We start from the raw sequence: 15,143 nt of genomic DNA, 5'->3' as shown, positions 1-15,143 counted from the left end.
GGTCAGGAGTTCGAGACCAGCCTGGCCAACATGGTGAAACCCTGTCTCTACTAAAAATACAAAAAATTAGCCAGATGTGGTGGCACATGCCCATAATACCAGCTACTTGGGAGGCTGAGGCAGAAGAATTGCTTGAACATGGGAGGCGGAGGTTGCAGTGAGCCAAGATTGCACCATTGCACTGCAGCCTGGGCAACAAGAGCGAAACTTCATGTCAAAAAAAATAATAATAATAAGTCTTCTTTTGTGAAGTGTCTGTTCATGTCTTTTGCCTACTTTTTAATGATTTTTTTTCTTGTAAATTTAAGTTCTTGTAGATGCTGGATATTAGACCTTTGTCAGTGATTGAAAAAATTTTCTGCCATTCTGTGGGTTGTCTGTTCACTCTGATTTCTTTTGCTGTGCAGAAGCTCTTTAGTTTAATTAGATCCCATTTGTTAATTTTTGCTTTGGTTGCATTGCAACCAAATCAAAATGTTTGCTTTAGACATTTTTGTCATGAAATCTTTGCCCGTATGTCCTGAATGGTATTGTCTAGATTTTCTTCTAGGGTTTTTATAGTTTTGTGTTTTACATCTAAGTCTTTAGTCCATCTTGAGTAAATTTTTTATAAGAAAGGGATCCAGTTTCAATTTTCTGCATATGGCTAGCCAGTTTTTCCCAGCACTGTTTATTATATAGGGAATCCTTTCCTCATTGCTTGTTTTTGTCAAGTTTGTCAAAGATCAGATGATTGTAGATGTGCGGTTTTATTTCTCTTTTCTATTCCGTTGGTGTATGTGTCTGTTTTTGCACCAGTACCATGCTGTTTTGGTTACTGTAGCCTTGTAATATAGTTTGAAGTCAGGTAGCATGATGCCTCCAGCTTTGTTCTTTTTGCTTAGGATTGTCTTAGCTATACGGGCTCTTTTTTGGTTCCATATGAATTTTAAAGAAGTTTTTTCTAATTTTGTGAAGAATGTCAATGGTAGTTTGGGAATAGCATTGAATCTATGAATTACTTTGGGTAGTATGGCCATTTTCACAATAATGATTCTTCCTATCCATGAGCATGGAATATTTTCCCATTTGTTTGTGTCCTCACTGATTTCCTTGAGCAGTGGTTTGTAGTTCTCCTTGAAGAGGTCCTTCCCTTCCCTTCCTTTGTTACCTGAATTCCTAGGTATTTTATTCTCTTTGTAGCAATTGTGAATGGGAGTTCATTCATGATTTGGCTCTCTGCTTGTCTATGGTTGGTGTATAGGAATGCTAGCAATTTTTGCACATTGATTTTTATATCCTGAGACTTTGCTGAAGTTGCTTATCAGCTTAAGCTTTAGGATTGAGACAATAGGGTATTCTAGATATAGGATCATGTCATCTGCAAACAGAAACAGTTTGACTTCCTATGTTCCTATGTGAATACCCTTTATTTCTCTCTCTTGCCTGATTGCCCTGACCAGAACATCCAATACTATGTTGAATAGGAGTGGTGAGAGAGGGCATCCTTGTCTTGTGCCAAATTTTAAGGGAAATGCTTCCAGCTTTTGCCCATTCAGTATGATATTGGCTGTGGGTTTGTCATAAATGGCCCTTATTATTTTGAGGTATGTTCCATCAATACCTAGTTTATTGAGTTTTTAACTTGAAGGGATGTTGAATTTTATTGAAGGCCTTTTTCACGTCTATTGAAATAATCATGTGGTTTTTGTCTTTAGTTCTGTTTATGTGATGAATTATTCATTTGTGTATGTTGAATCAGCCTTGAATCCCAGGGATGAAGCCAACTTGATTATGGTAGATATTGTTTTTAACTTCTTAACATTAATATGGAATGTATTTGGGGCTATTTGAGGCAGATATTAAGATAGATTTTGGCTATCTCAGATGTGAATGTCTATTTTAGGTAGGATTTAACATAACTTTACCCAAACAGTTAACACAACTACCCGATAACAATACTTATTTCCTTTGTGCATGGCACCTTATCACATACCAATCTTTTGATGCCCATATCTCATTTTAATTAAATACCGGGTACACTGAATGCCTTCTCATGATTTCTCTTTTGTAAAATTTCTTGGCTATAGTTACCTATTTCTTTGTCCAACAAACTTTAGAAACACTATTACATTCTCCCTGTTTTCTCCTCTAAACATTAGGATTTGCTTGAAATTTCATTAAGCCTATATATTCAACTGAAAAAAAACTTCACATATTTCGTAAATTTCCTGCTGAGGTTTTACCTAGGTATTTCATAATTTTGTTACTGTGAAATATTTTTTTCACATAATTTTGAGCTGAAAGACATTCTCAATGGACTCACTGTACAACCAGCATGCTTTAACTCCAGTTTGACTTATTCTGTATGTGGTTAAATATTTATGAGTACTTTGCTTCATAGACATAAATGAACTTAGCTGGTGCTTGAGATGAGAATACTAAGGGACACACAGTTGGGGCAGACCAACTTTGTAGTTTTGAAAGGAACAGGAAAAAGCCACTGGTTATTCATTTTACTCTAACATGCGCAATTGTATAGGTGAAATTTTTTTTTTTTTATTGGAGTGTGTGAAAGATAAATTGATGCACCAACGTCTGTCATGACAAGTGAATGGTGACTTCTGAAGACAGTAGGGAACCCTAAGTAGCTAACTAGCTGTTCCCAATACTGTTATTAAGCTTTATGCTTCTTGTCTAATTGACAATCCATTTTGGCATAAGCAAGATGAATAATAGACAAATTTCTCCCATGTGAATTAAATTTAAAATTAAGGCTCTAAGTAACTGGTATCTATAACAAAGATCGTTATAAAACTGGCCTCCATGTCCTTGGTCCCAGTGTACCCTGTTGTCCTTGGAGGAGGCACACACATCTGTCATTCACTTACCCGCAGTTTCTGAGGTGGCGGGATGCCAGCCCTGGCCAAGTGTTCACACTGTAGAGTGCTTTAGACTCTTCTGAAATGAAAGTCAGTATGTAAATGTGCAACATGACATTATTATTCTAGCTTCCTGGCTGCTTTCAGCAAGCACTGACTGCCACATGAGGTCTCAAGTGTTCTGGCATAGTGTGCAAGTGTTCAAAAGAAGTTAAAGTAATGAAATTGGATCTACATTTCCATAGATATTCAAGCTGGCATGGAGGAATGGAGTCATAGAATCAGGGTTGGATGGTCTCCACTGAACAGCCTAGGCAAGTGCCTGTGATGCCAGGCTACTAAGCAGAATTTTCAATTGTGAAAGGCCACCACTGTTTCTTCCTTCGGGTCTAAAATTGCAAAATATGCACATTTCTCCTAGGGTCACACCACTCTCTAGGTGCTTTAATGCTCAATCTCTACCCATCTATTACCTGGAGCACACCAGCTTTGCTTAAATTCAGTATGTTTTAAAATGAACTAAGCACCAAAAGGGGAAAGAATGTTTAGTTAGAACCTAATCCAGCATATACTACTGTATAAAATATATGACTATTATTTTTAAGAAGGTGGTCAGGCTTAGTTTGTATATGATCTAAGCAGTATCCACATAGTGGATTCCAGGTTTTGGTGGTGGTTTTTTTTTTTTTTTTTTTTTTGTAGTTTTCATTGCTCACAAATCTCCGTGCATCCAGCATTCTCTGCTGCTGAAATATATGGAGCCACAACAAGTTGTTGGGTTTATGGGTGGTGGGGTCAAGAAACTGGGTCTGCTAAGTAGTGTCTCGGTGGATCCAGAAGCACTGTAGAATCTGGATTTGGTAATTCTGGGACCTCCCCTCTCTCTTGTACCTTCCTCCCCAAAATGTTTCTTCTGCTCATCAGGGCAAGAGCAAAGGAACCCGAGGCTCTTGCTTTGCAGCCATCTTTATAAGCACAAATCCATGACGCTGGGTCCCCTTCCTCCTCATGTTCCTTAAAATCCTGATATTTTCATGGGTTCCAATTATCCATTTATACACACATGAAAATGAAGTTTAAAAATGTTTGTTAAGAGAGGGACAACACAAAGAATTCAAGCAATGAAGAGTACCTTTACTCATACAGAATTTCTTTTTTATTGCATTTTAGGACAGTGAAAAAAAGGGATTTATAAATAAAATCTATGCCATCCAAGAGGTATGTGTCAGTGTCCAGAACATCCTAGATGAAGTGGCTTCCTTTGGCGAAAGGATAAAGAAGTGAGTGATGGTGACATGTGAGCCCCGGTCTTCTGTGGGATAAGGTGTCCATTTGTTTCTCGGAGGGTGAAATGCCACATTCTTTTTGGCAGGGGACACTCCTTCTGGGTGCTCTATTGCTCAGTTTCATCATTATTTACTTTATTTCTGCCAGTCTTTGGCTTTATGAAAGTTCTGTCAATTTCCTTCCTGAAATTTAGAACATATTGGTTGGAAAGAAGTCATACTTGTAGCTTTGAAGAAATAACACCGTCCTAAATTTTAGCACGTTTTTCACTGTGAAAGACTTTGTTCTTAAACGGAATATGAAATTGTGATAGGAAAAAAATAAACCAAGCTAAATGAGGACTTCAGGTAATTAAGATACACCTGTATTTTATTATTGGTCTAGTTATATTTTCATCAAGTGACACTAAATTTTTTAAAAAATGATATTTCTGGTACCCTGCAAAAATTTTTCAAGTTTGTATTTAAATAGCTGAGATCCGTAATTATCAATAAACTAATGCTCTTTCATTTAGAAAATGAACACAATTTTTAAAATTATAAAAACAGAATCCCTTTTCCTTAACTTTTCAAAATAAATATAGCTTCATGGGGCTCTAATGCAAAATTAAGAAACTTACATTCTTATATACTTATGTGTTTTATCTAAACTGTTATTTTTTTTTAAAAAGGTGTATTTACAGCAATTATCAGTTAAAAGATATACTAAGACCCTCATACTTCTAAATTATGTAAAAATTGGCCTACATAATGATTGCTAATGGTCTATCGAAGGGGTGCCAAATTCTGGACAAACCTTTATTTTCCTAGTATAATGTATCTATTCATTGTTTGTTATTCATAGCCAGAAATTTTCTACAGATTTGAATCCTCAGGCATACATAGAATTTGAAAGGAGTAAATTATTTAAACTAAAGGTGTGAGTCATTCATCTGGTGCCTTTCATGTTGTAAGGGATAATGCATTTTATTTTGTATATTTCCACATGTGTAGGTGCTGAGTTTCCACTTTCTTACATTAGACAGAACAGCCCTCATCTCACTCCCAGATGTGCCTTTAGGAAACATTCAGTCTTGGACTTCTGAAGACTATTCCCGTATCTATCTTTTCTCTCTCCTTCTTCCTCTCATCTCCAAGAATGTTTACCTGTCCTCCACACGCTATCCACTGAAACAGTGTGAAGCCCTGAACTTGGGGCATTTCCCCATTGAGTGTTGTCTTTTATCTGGGGTACACAGTGTGCTGATACCTGACAGAAACATCTCATTTATACCAAAAGACCATGGATCAGGCAGTGAATGCCTGAGAGGAAGAAACTCCTTTGTAACTCTCGGTGGTAGAAGGCCTCAGAACAGATGCTTGGCTGGAAAACATGACTAGCTGAGGGATATGACCAGATCTTGGCAGTGGTTCAGCCTAGGGAAAACCTGGGTTTTGTAGAACTTCCTATGCTAAGGTACAGGAATATGGCACAGGAGCCAGTGAGTCTTGGAGGAGCCACCTCTCCTGCAAAATGATCTTTTGGATGCTAAAAAAGAGACATTCTCCTGGGGTCACATGGAATTAAAAGCATCTACCCAGAAAGCAGACTCAGAAGCAATCTTTAAGCACAAAATGAAAGGGCTCTATAATTATGTCTTGTTACTAAATAATCATTCCAGAACTTTCTTGAATTGCATCCCTTTTTGGGGGAAGATCACATTCTAGATTTAGATTTCATAATGCAGAGTGTAGAAATAGAGAAGGGCAGTTTTATTTTATTTTTTTTTCTAACAGCTACACTGGTGGGGATTCTTTGCCATTTATCCTTCCAATAGGAGTAAGGAGAACACAGGGAGTTCTTCAGTGGGGCTGCCCAGAAGGAAGGTTTTCTGAGTGAAGAGCCAGTGCCCTCACACATGGAGTCGTGTGATGGATGACTCTGAGCTGAGCCACAGGAAAGCAAGCAGATCCCCTTAGCCTTCTGTTCTCTCGAGGCACAGGTGTCCATCAGGAAGGGAAGGCATGATCCTTTACCTGGTGAGTTACAGATGCTCACTCTTGACCATACGAGGAAGAAGACAAAGACAGAAAAGCCAGACCCCAAGGATTACTGAAAATAGGATAACCAGATTGACCCAACATTGACTCTTTCAGTAGAAAAAAATTTTAGGAAACAATTTTGACCTAGAGAGAGACAAAAAGCAAGCTACATGCCACAAAGCTAAGGAACAACTAATTCCTAAGTATTATGCCGAGGCATTGTATAGAAGAAAATCTTTTTAGCAATCAACCTTTATTGGGTCAAAATTGCCCTGAAAAAAAAAAACTCACCTCAAGTAAGTACAATATACAATACCAGGAAATTAGAAGAAATAAAAAACACTAACATTTATCCACATGAACAATATGTTTTGCTGAAGTGTCTTAGGGGCCTTCTCACTGTCTCATAAGAAAAATGCCATAAATGAGATTCCTTGAGTTGATTAATAATTTCATCTTGATTCACATAAACATGTTACCATCACAACCTGTCTTCCTTGACACAACAAAAGTTATCCCCATTTTATAAATGGGGAAAGGGTTAGAGAGATTGACTCAGCTAAATCCACATAACAGAATCTAGGCTTTGAATACAAATCTGCTAACTTCTTGGCTCTCACGCTAAAGGGTCAGACGACATGATATGTTAGTTCCTCTTTAGTGGATGAACATTTAGGAGAAATTTCAAAGAATGCAATGGTATGCCTGTAAATGGTGATATATTTATATGCCCAACCCTGGAGGCTCTACACAGTGTTTCTATTTTCTTTATAATTTTGGCACACTCTTAAGAAGTACCAGACTGGCTTCCACACAAAAAGCCTTAAGTGATTATAATCTTCCCATGTTCCAGTTCCCTGATTTTCTACTTTTAAAAACATTTTTACATCATAGTTTTTGCCTTTGTCTTCATTTTTCTTTTCCCTTTTCGTCTCAGTAAATTCCTTCCCATCTCCTCGTACTTTTTTTTTTTGTAACTTCTACTTCTGTTCATTGGTGTCGTTTCCATTTGTTATCATGTCTTGTTGTCAATACTGAGCCTTGCAGCCTTCTCTGACCCAGTCCTCTACGTTACCAATTACTTTTGCCAGAATGCTGTCCTTCAACAAGGAGTACATGAGAGAGAATAGTAAGCAATGCTGATTTTATTAATTATCTATGTACTTCTGGGAAGAAGGGCAATAAGAGGTGAATTTTTGCAAGGCTAACTGTTTTGTTCCTCTTTCCTGATTTCCAGTTCTATTTGCAACATAGCTGAGGTAGGACAAGTGAGTATTCCTCTAAGGAATTCTAACATTTAGAGGATTTTTTACACAACCATGTAAGAGTTACATCTACCAAGAGTTGCTGGCAACATTTTATTCCCAATGTGGGGAATACTGAGAGTTGATTGATAGAAGGAAGAATGGTGGGTCCAGGGGCATTCCCCTCTGAAAAGCCAGAGAAAACAAGGATGGGTACTAGTCTTAGCAGTAGAAAAATAAAGATCTTTCATGTGGGGAGTCACCCAAGTAGCACAATGGCTTTAGACTCTGAAGTCACCTGGAACAATCTGGAGGAGTTGGCAGCAAGACTCTTTACTTGGGCCCTGTGTTCATGGAACTGAGCAGATTATGGCTAGCCTGCGTCCTCTGATAACCTATTACAATTGGAATCTATTCCAGAGAGAAATGCAGACTAACTAGGTCCCAAGTTGGAATCACATGTATTTTAATATTTGAAAAAAGTATGAACTACTCAGATTGCTGATATGTTAATTTTCCATTCAGTACTTTCAACTGGACTGTCCCATTCTTAAGCTGGCTGGCCATTATAGCCCTCTGTGTGTTCACAGTCATCCTGTACTGCATTCCGCTGAGATACATTGTCCTTGTCTGGGGTAAGTAAAGCCTCCCCCACTCCCCCCAAACTGTCTTAGCTGCTAAGAGCAAACTATGTTTAAGAGATGAGTTACACTGTCAGCAGTTCCCTGTATTTATCGTCATGAAGCTACTCCATGATGCAAAGAGACAGGTCAGTTAAAAAATCACAACAGTATAAAGATTTAGGTCCACCTGCAAAATGTATTTTTTCTTATCTGGCACACTAGGCTTCATCATACTATAAACATGTTAGTTGTGCAGATTCTTCATATATCAAAGTGTAGCTTTGTCTAGATATCCCTCTGATTTATTTTCACCATTTATATACAAACAGAGGCATTTCAATCCATATGGTGCATTTAGGAAAATATGCTTTTTTTTGCTGTTGTATTTTATCTTGTGGAAGTATATGTAAACATGGTACTATACATGGCTGCCTGTTTAAGAGGTCATCTTTAGCATTCGGGAAAAGGGTCCTTGGCACTTGCAGGTTCTTTAGGAACAAAAAGATCCTTTTATGTGTACTAAACAAGAATGTTTCTATAAAGACCTACATCAAAGGTGATTTTTTTCTGTCCTAATTTTTAATGCAACTATGCTGCATGCCAACGATTCTTACGCACCTGGGCTCCATTTAGGAGATTGTCAGTTGCAGCATTCTTCTTTTTTTTTTCTTTCCTGACAAAATTCTTGGTTTGGAAAACAATTTTCAGTCTCTAGGATCTACTATAACATTAATAATATATAAACTAGACTGGGTAGAAGAAGAATTCTCTACTTACCCCTCACTTGCTTACACATACACCTAAGATTGCTAAAACAAATCAAATACAAAATGCAAAGAACCAAAATGAGTCTTAGCTTCGGAAAGCATGTGCTTACACTGAAAGCAAAATTCTTTTCTTTTTAAGGTTTTTGAAGAAATATATTGGAATAAAGTGAGTTGAAGTCTGATGACTCCAAGCCCTCCACTTTTAAGATACTTTGTCCCTATTCTTTTTGGCCCAACTTGCTGTATATTGAGGAAGCCCTCTTACCCCTTATTATCACTATAATTACCCTTTCAGTCTGGGTGAGAGGTGGGGGAAATGGTAATTATTTTTTCCTTTCCTAATTTCTATAATTCAAAGAAATTCAATTTAGACAGCCCTTTCATTATATAAGGGAAGAATAATTTCCACTATGTTCTTGCTTCCTATTGTATATTCATCTTTCATTTCTTCCTGATAGTTAAAACAGATGCTGCTTTATAGAAAAAATTAGAGTAGAATGTCATGTGTGGCAGTTTATTAACTCTAATCTACCTAGGGTCAGACCTGCCTTGGCTTGTGGAGTCATCTCTGTTGCAATAGGTGGTGGTGAATGCCCTGTTCTCCCAGGTTTGCAGAAACTGGAGCCCAGGGCAGACATCTAGCTGTGTAACCTGCAGTGCCCTCACTGACTAGCTGTCTTAAAAGTAATTTTGCAGGATGTGTTTGGGCCTCTTCTTTCATCAAACAAAATAAAACAAGAACGGTATTCCCTTAGTGGTAGGTGATTGCTGAAACATTAGCCAGAAATTTAAGACATAGGTCTTACATGAGGAGATGGACCAAAATCAAGATTCCAGAAGTTTATTCTGCATGAACTCCCTGAAGAGGAGCCAAGATGCTCTAGTTTATGGCTCACTTTTTACCAGTTTGTTGATTTCATGTAAAGGTGTTTATTTTATTTTTTTACAAAGTTGGGGGCAAATCTTTTCATTTCAGGTTTGAAAAAAACATCATGTGTCTTCTAAACATTTAGCTGGCATAACAGCAGCACACACCCCCACCTCCAAAAAGGTGCATCTTTTGGAAAAGGGGAAACCAAATAAGTTAGACATCTTGCCTTAACAATCTTAACCCAAAAAGTTGGAAAGCAAGTTTCATCATAAATGAAATACTAATGCAAGGCTTCTAAGTAGACTGTAACACAGGGGGAAAAAACCCAAGATATTGCTAATTAACCCCCAGGGCACCTCCTTTATTTCCCACATAGAAAGCCTTTCCTGCTTGGAAGAAGCTACTAAGGTACAAAGTGAAAAAGCAGCTGAGCTGGGAAGGAGGAAGAAATGAAGGAGAAAAAGAGGAAGAGAGGGAAAAAACTGGGTGTATTGATTCATTGAGTCAAGGCATACAAGTTAGATCTTCAGATTACTACAACACTTTTGTCAGAAATGTGCTTTGTTTAACTCCAACTTTGTTTCAGGCATCAATAAATTTACAAAAAAGCTTCGGAGTCCATATGCAATTGATAACAATGAACTACTTGACTTCCTTTCCAGAGTCCCTTCCGATGTACAAGTGGTATGTAGGTTTCGTTATTATTATTGCTATTATTTTAAGGTAGTGTGGCACTGCGTTTTAGCTTTTATATCCTTCTAATTTCAAAGGCTTTAGAAGAGCTGAGTAAAATTAATAAAGCCTGTGTAGCAGATTTTACCAGTCAAAAATTTAGCCCACCTGGGGTGTTATCCAAGAAGAACTTACAGAGAATGGGAGAAAGAGCAGTTGCATAAAGAACCTACCACAGCTGTCAGGGAAGCTCCTCCTTCAAGTTAGTTCAGCTGGAGTTTGTGACAGGGAGTATGACCTGAGGGGAGGAAACAGGAATATTAGATGATGAAAGCAAAATATGCCAGTGGACATTTAAGAAAAAAAAAAATCTTTCCAGAATTTGCAAGAATTACAGGTAAGTTTTAAAGAAGTAGATTTTGGAGATCAGTGAGGAGAGGAAAGCTGACTGCTTTTTGAAGAGTGGAGCGTAGTTTTCAAAATAAAAGTTTTTTTGTTTTTTTTTTTTAATCCTGAAGCTGGGTTACAGTGATACCTTTTTCATTTGCTATGACATGACAGTGGGCTAGATGGAGATTAAGACTGTATTAAGCAAACACATGATAAATTGTAAAAAACCATTAATGAGCCCTTTAAAAAACTGATGTAGATGGTTAGTTTTAATGTAATGTGTTATAGACAGTGAATACCATTACTAAAGTTCACATCAGGGCTCCATGTAGTTTCCAACAGGATTTCCCTTATTCTTGCTCTGTCATTCTATTGCTTTCTGTATCTCAGCTGCAGATCCCATACTGCTTCTAGAGTGAGCACTTTCTTCCCCTCAGCACAGTCTCTCATTCCTTTGCTTTTCCTTTCTTTGCCAGAAAGTGGCCACCTGACCAGTCTTCCTCTGAACTCTGTTTAAACAGGTGCAATACCAAGAACTGAAACCAGATCCTTCTCATAGCCCATATAAAAGAAAGAAAAACAATCTTGGCTAGCCAGCTCCCAGCACTGAGGAGACCAACATCTGTTTGGGAAGATAAAAGAAAAAGCCCTCAGCCTCAGCAGCATTTCCTTTCTTTCTGCTTTTTATTTATTTTGCCTTTTTATCATGATCGAGAGAATTTGTAAATAGTGTACAAAGGCATATGTCTTTGAAAATATACTTCTATTTTACAGACTCAACTTGATAAAGGTTTTGCTACTGCTGTGTCAAAGCCTTGTTAGCTGTGGATAATAATATAACACACTGAAAGAACAAATATAAGAATGATAACACTGGAAGATATATTCTTATCTAATTACAAGTGGATTAAATACTCACCTGTGCTCTGATTAAATCTACATCAATTGTAAATGTCAATTTGATTTTAAAGTTTTTTTTTTAATGTGACTATTTTTTATCTGAAAAGTAATCCATTACAGTTTTCTATGTTTTATACATTTCAAAAGGGAGGGAAATTCCAAAGCCTGAATAATGGAATGGATGCATTTCAATTTAACATATATTCTGGCTTTAGATCCCGACATTCACTCCTATGCAAATTACTTAGGTATGACTTAGGCTGATTTTAAACTAATAAGTGAAGGTACATTCACTCCCTCAAGAGAATCAATACCCAGGAGGTTAGAAATTTTTCTTTATAGAATTTCAATCATTCCATCTAAAACCTTAAAATCTCTACAGGACTACATAACATAAATACTGCCAGTTTATAAATGATTGCCTATCTGAATTTTTATACCTACCACTACTTTAATTTATACAGAGTTAGTTAGCAAATTAGCAACCCAGTAAGTACAGTTATCAAAAATACTAGGAAACTATATCCATATCGCTTTTGGTGTCAGATTGTATCTGTGCATCTAAAAATATTTTAATACTCAAGTGCTCTCACAGAAAACCTCTGCTTTCTCATTAGATTACTGAAATGCTTTAATTCATACTATGATTTTGTTATTAGTGTGAATTTTAATGTAGAGAATTCAGTGTGCTAAGTGATATGCCAGTGTTTCACTACATTCATTTATTTAAAAAAAAATCATTCTTGATTATGCATGAAAACCTGTTTTGTAAAATAAACTGCTTGGGGGTGGTGGTTGCCTTTATCAATGTTTCACTATTATCATAGAATCTATACTTAAAGATTGCATTCCCAAGACTCTTAAAGTAGTTTTTGTATCTCACTCCCTGGTATACTAAGGGAGCATAACTCTGGAGAAAAAATAATTTGGTTGGTTGAGAATGTCTTACTTCCCTGACGTGGTAGGGGATTATACTCAGTTGAAATTGCAGCAGGCAATGCTTTGCACTACTTTATTAATAATAAACTTGGATGGGGTAAAAGTGGGGGTTATACTGGAAAAACTATAGAAAAGCTAAAAGAAATGTATATTTCACTCTAAAGGAAGATTCTTTAACAATAAATGTAATCTCATTGAAGCTGAGTTTTAAAGTATTTTTATTTTTGAGGTAAGTTGTTAAATACTATTTCTTATAATAGAACTATTTTGATCTGTTTATATACTATGCTTGAATGTCAATTAAATTCCCTTTCTACAGAAAGGCTTTGACCTCAACATGCTTTATTTAATGTATCATGTTTAAAATGACATGCTTCTGTCTGCATACCATCACTGTTTGTTGCTAAAAGCATAATGTTCCATGAACATGATGTTACTACAGAAAGTTTATTGATAACTGTTTGAAATAACTTTCAATTATACCTTATGTGAGACTTTTATGTTCTGTGCTGACAATGTCTACTCAAATGTCTGTAAGCCTGATATTCTACAACCTCAGATGTATCAATAGTAACCATTAACAGATGACTTGTTTCACTGTATCAAATTTCAGATGTTTAGTTCAATGGTAATGTTGACTATACATTCACTGCATTAAATACAAAAGAAAATAATCTTTCCCATGTATAATCAGCATTTTTTTTTTGGTGGTTCAGAGATTGATGAGGGATTGTGTGCATATTCTTAAAAATTATATGTCACTTGGAGAAAAACAGATCTGGTTTAAACAAGACTTTTTTCCTGAAACTCTGACTCTTACATGAAAACACCTCTGGAGGGGTGAGCAACCAATGAAATTAATAGAGGAATAAGAACTAGCTTGAGGTACAAAAGTGATATTCAGGGAAATCTTCATTGCTTTTAGAAACTACTACATTCACAGGCTGAAAACAATATGTATAGTTAAAATTTTAACTATTTCTTTCCCCTTCTCACATAGGTGCAATTCTGTCTTGAGAGTTGCCTGACTTGCCTTCATTTTGAGATTTGTGATGTAAATATTTCAAGTTATCTTAAGAGACTGAATGTCACTCAAACATCTACTTGGACTGCTAACTATTGTAGATATTGTGAACTACTAAATATATTCCTTTAGTATCTTTCCGTGAGTAAATTCACTGAGTCATTAGTTATATTCATAAACTATTACATTTGTTGTGATAATTCACAAGAAATATTTGTGCTTTTAATGCATATTTGTGCTTTTTAATTTTTCCCCACTTATCAAAAAGAACATAATAGTACTTCTCATTCATTCTGGTACTGTTCCGGACTCAACCTGATTGATTGATAGGTTCTGTAGGAATTCCAATTTTTGAACATTCTATATGCACTAGGATAATCTGAGTTGGGAGATTCTTTAAAGGACTCTGTGATATATTTATCGAATACCAACTGTATGACCCTGTTATAGGCAACGGTCAAACCAATGATTGTATATTAAAATCAAATCTGGAGTTGAAGTACAGTGAGAGCCAAATTTGATACATTTCTAAAATTATCTTTTATAAAATTTTTATTCTGCATTTAAAAGTGAAGAAAAACTCAGAAGTAAATTCTTATCTAGGGACCACAGGAGCTTTTTTTCCACTTTGATCTCATATCTAAGGTCTCCTATGCTCAAAGTAGTCTACATTTGTATTAATGTTATTCAAAGGTAGTAATTTCGGCGAATAAACTTGTTAAATGGGCCTAAATGTTTATAATGTTGACTCAGCATTAAGAACAAACAAGTATAAGGCAGTTATACCTTTTTGCTCCAGAAATAACAAGTAAAGACAGCTACCATTATACTTCTTGAAAAACGTCTCAGGTATTGCTAAATTAATACTTGCTTAAATCCTTGGGCTTTAAATGAATAGCATGATTTCACACTCTAGTGTGAGTGTGTGTACAGATGTCTATTCATTGGTTTGATTAGGGTATCTAGAATCAGCCTTTTCTAATTGCTCAGTCAAGTATAAATTAAAACCACATAGAAAATAATGTGGTAAATTCTTTCTTACAATAGTGTCATTCCTTTCAATTATAATTCTTTTTCTTGGGATGACTGGTGTAACTCACTGAAAGAAAACATTTTTTTTCTTTTATTTTTTGATGTAAATGTTACCCTCTGGTACCTCGGTTTCTTTCATATAGTGTCAATTTGTATAGAGGCAGTCACATTATAAGATTTGTTTCAGCTGAATGGCTAAAATTTGAGAAATACTATTGAAAAAATCTCATTAAAAAAGAATAGTATGCAAATAAAAACTATCAAATGTCCAAAGCAAAACTATCAAATGTCCAAAGCAATACAACGTAGAAACCAAGAGCACCATGAAAGGTTTCCTGTAACTTAATGATTCTATCTGTGCTTTTCAAAGGCGGGATCTGGGTTAAGAATCAAAAAATAAAAACAATCAAATATTGTAATTGACCTCAAATGAGTTTCAATTTATTGGGCTCTTCCCTGACATTCTAAGCTTTAAAAAAAAAAAAAAAAAAACTACCAAAAACCCAAACAAA

General features: G+C 36.0%; 2 protein-coding genes across 21 annotated transcripts in view; one reads left to right on the top strand and one right to left on the bottom strand.

Annotated features, from left to right (window-relative positions):
* Positions 1-15,133, top strand: part of MCTP1 (multiple C2 and transmembrane domain containing 1) — a 598,469-nt gene extending 583,336 nt beyond the window's left edge. For 16 of the 19 annotated variants that reach the window (XM_063612297.1, XM_055233344.2, XM_055233343.2 and 13 more), the window contains 4 exons: positions 4,032-4,141; positions 7,939-8,048; positions 10,261-10,358; positions 11,258-13,254. In XM_063612297.1, the coding sequence (XP_063468367.1) occupies positions 4,032-4,141; positions 7,939-8,048; positions 10,261-10,358; positions 11,258-11,329 (390 nt within the window). In that variant the 3' untranslated portion in view covers positions 11,330-13,254. Of the gene's footprint in view, positions 1-4,031; positions 4,142-7,938; positions 8,049-10,260; positions 10,359-11,257; positions 13,255-13,575 lie in introns of those variants that run through there. The other 3 variants (XM_063612299.1, XM_055233347.2, XM_063612310.1) reach the window with 2 other exon arrangements.
* The window catches only part of SLF1 (SMC5-SMC6 complex localization factor 1), a 92,710-nt gene continuing 81,561 nt past the window's right edge, over positions 3,995-15,143 (bottom strand). For both annotated transcript variants that reach the window (XR_010114288.1, XR_010114289.1), the window contains 2 exons: positions 10,580-10,644; positions 3,995-4,330 (listed from right to left, as the gene is read on the bottom strand). The gene's annotated coding sequence lies outside the window, so the exon portion shown is untranslated. The remainder of the gene's footprint in view (positions 4,331-10,579; positions 10,645-15,143) is intronic.

The sequence above is a fragment of the Symphalangus syndactylus genome, chromosome 11, assembly GCF_028878055.3.
Source record: "Symphalangus syndactylus isolate Jambi chromosome 11, NHGRI_mSymSyn1-v2.1_pri, whole genome shotgun sequence".
Classification (NCBI taxonomy): domain Eukaryota; kingdom Metazoa; phylum Chordata; class Mammalia; order Primates; family Hylobatidae; genus Symphalangus; species Symphalangus syndactylus.
Note: the sequence above shows the minus strand (reverse complement) of the source record. Positions and strands in the feature narration are given on the sequence as shown.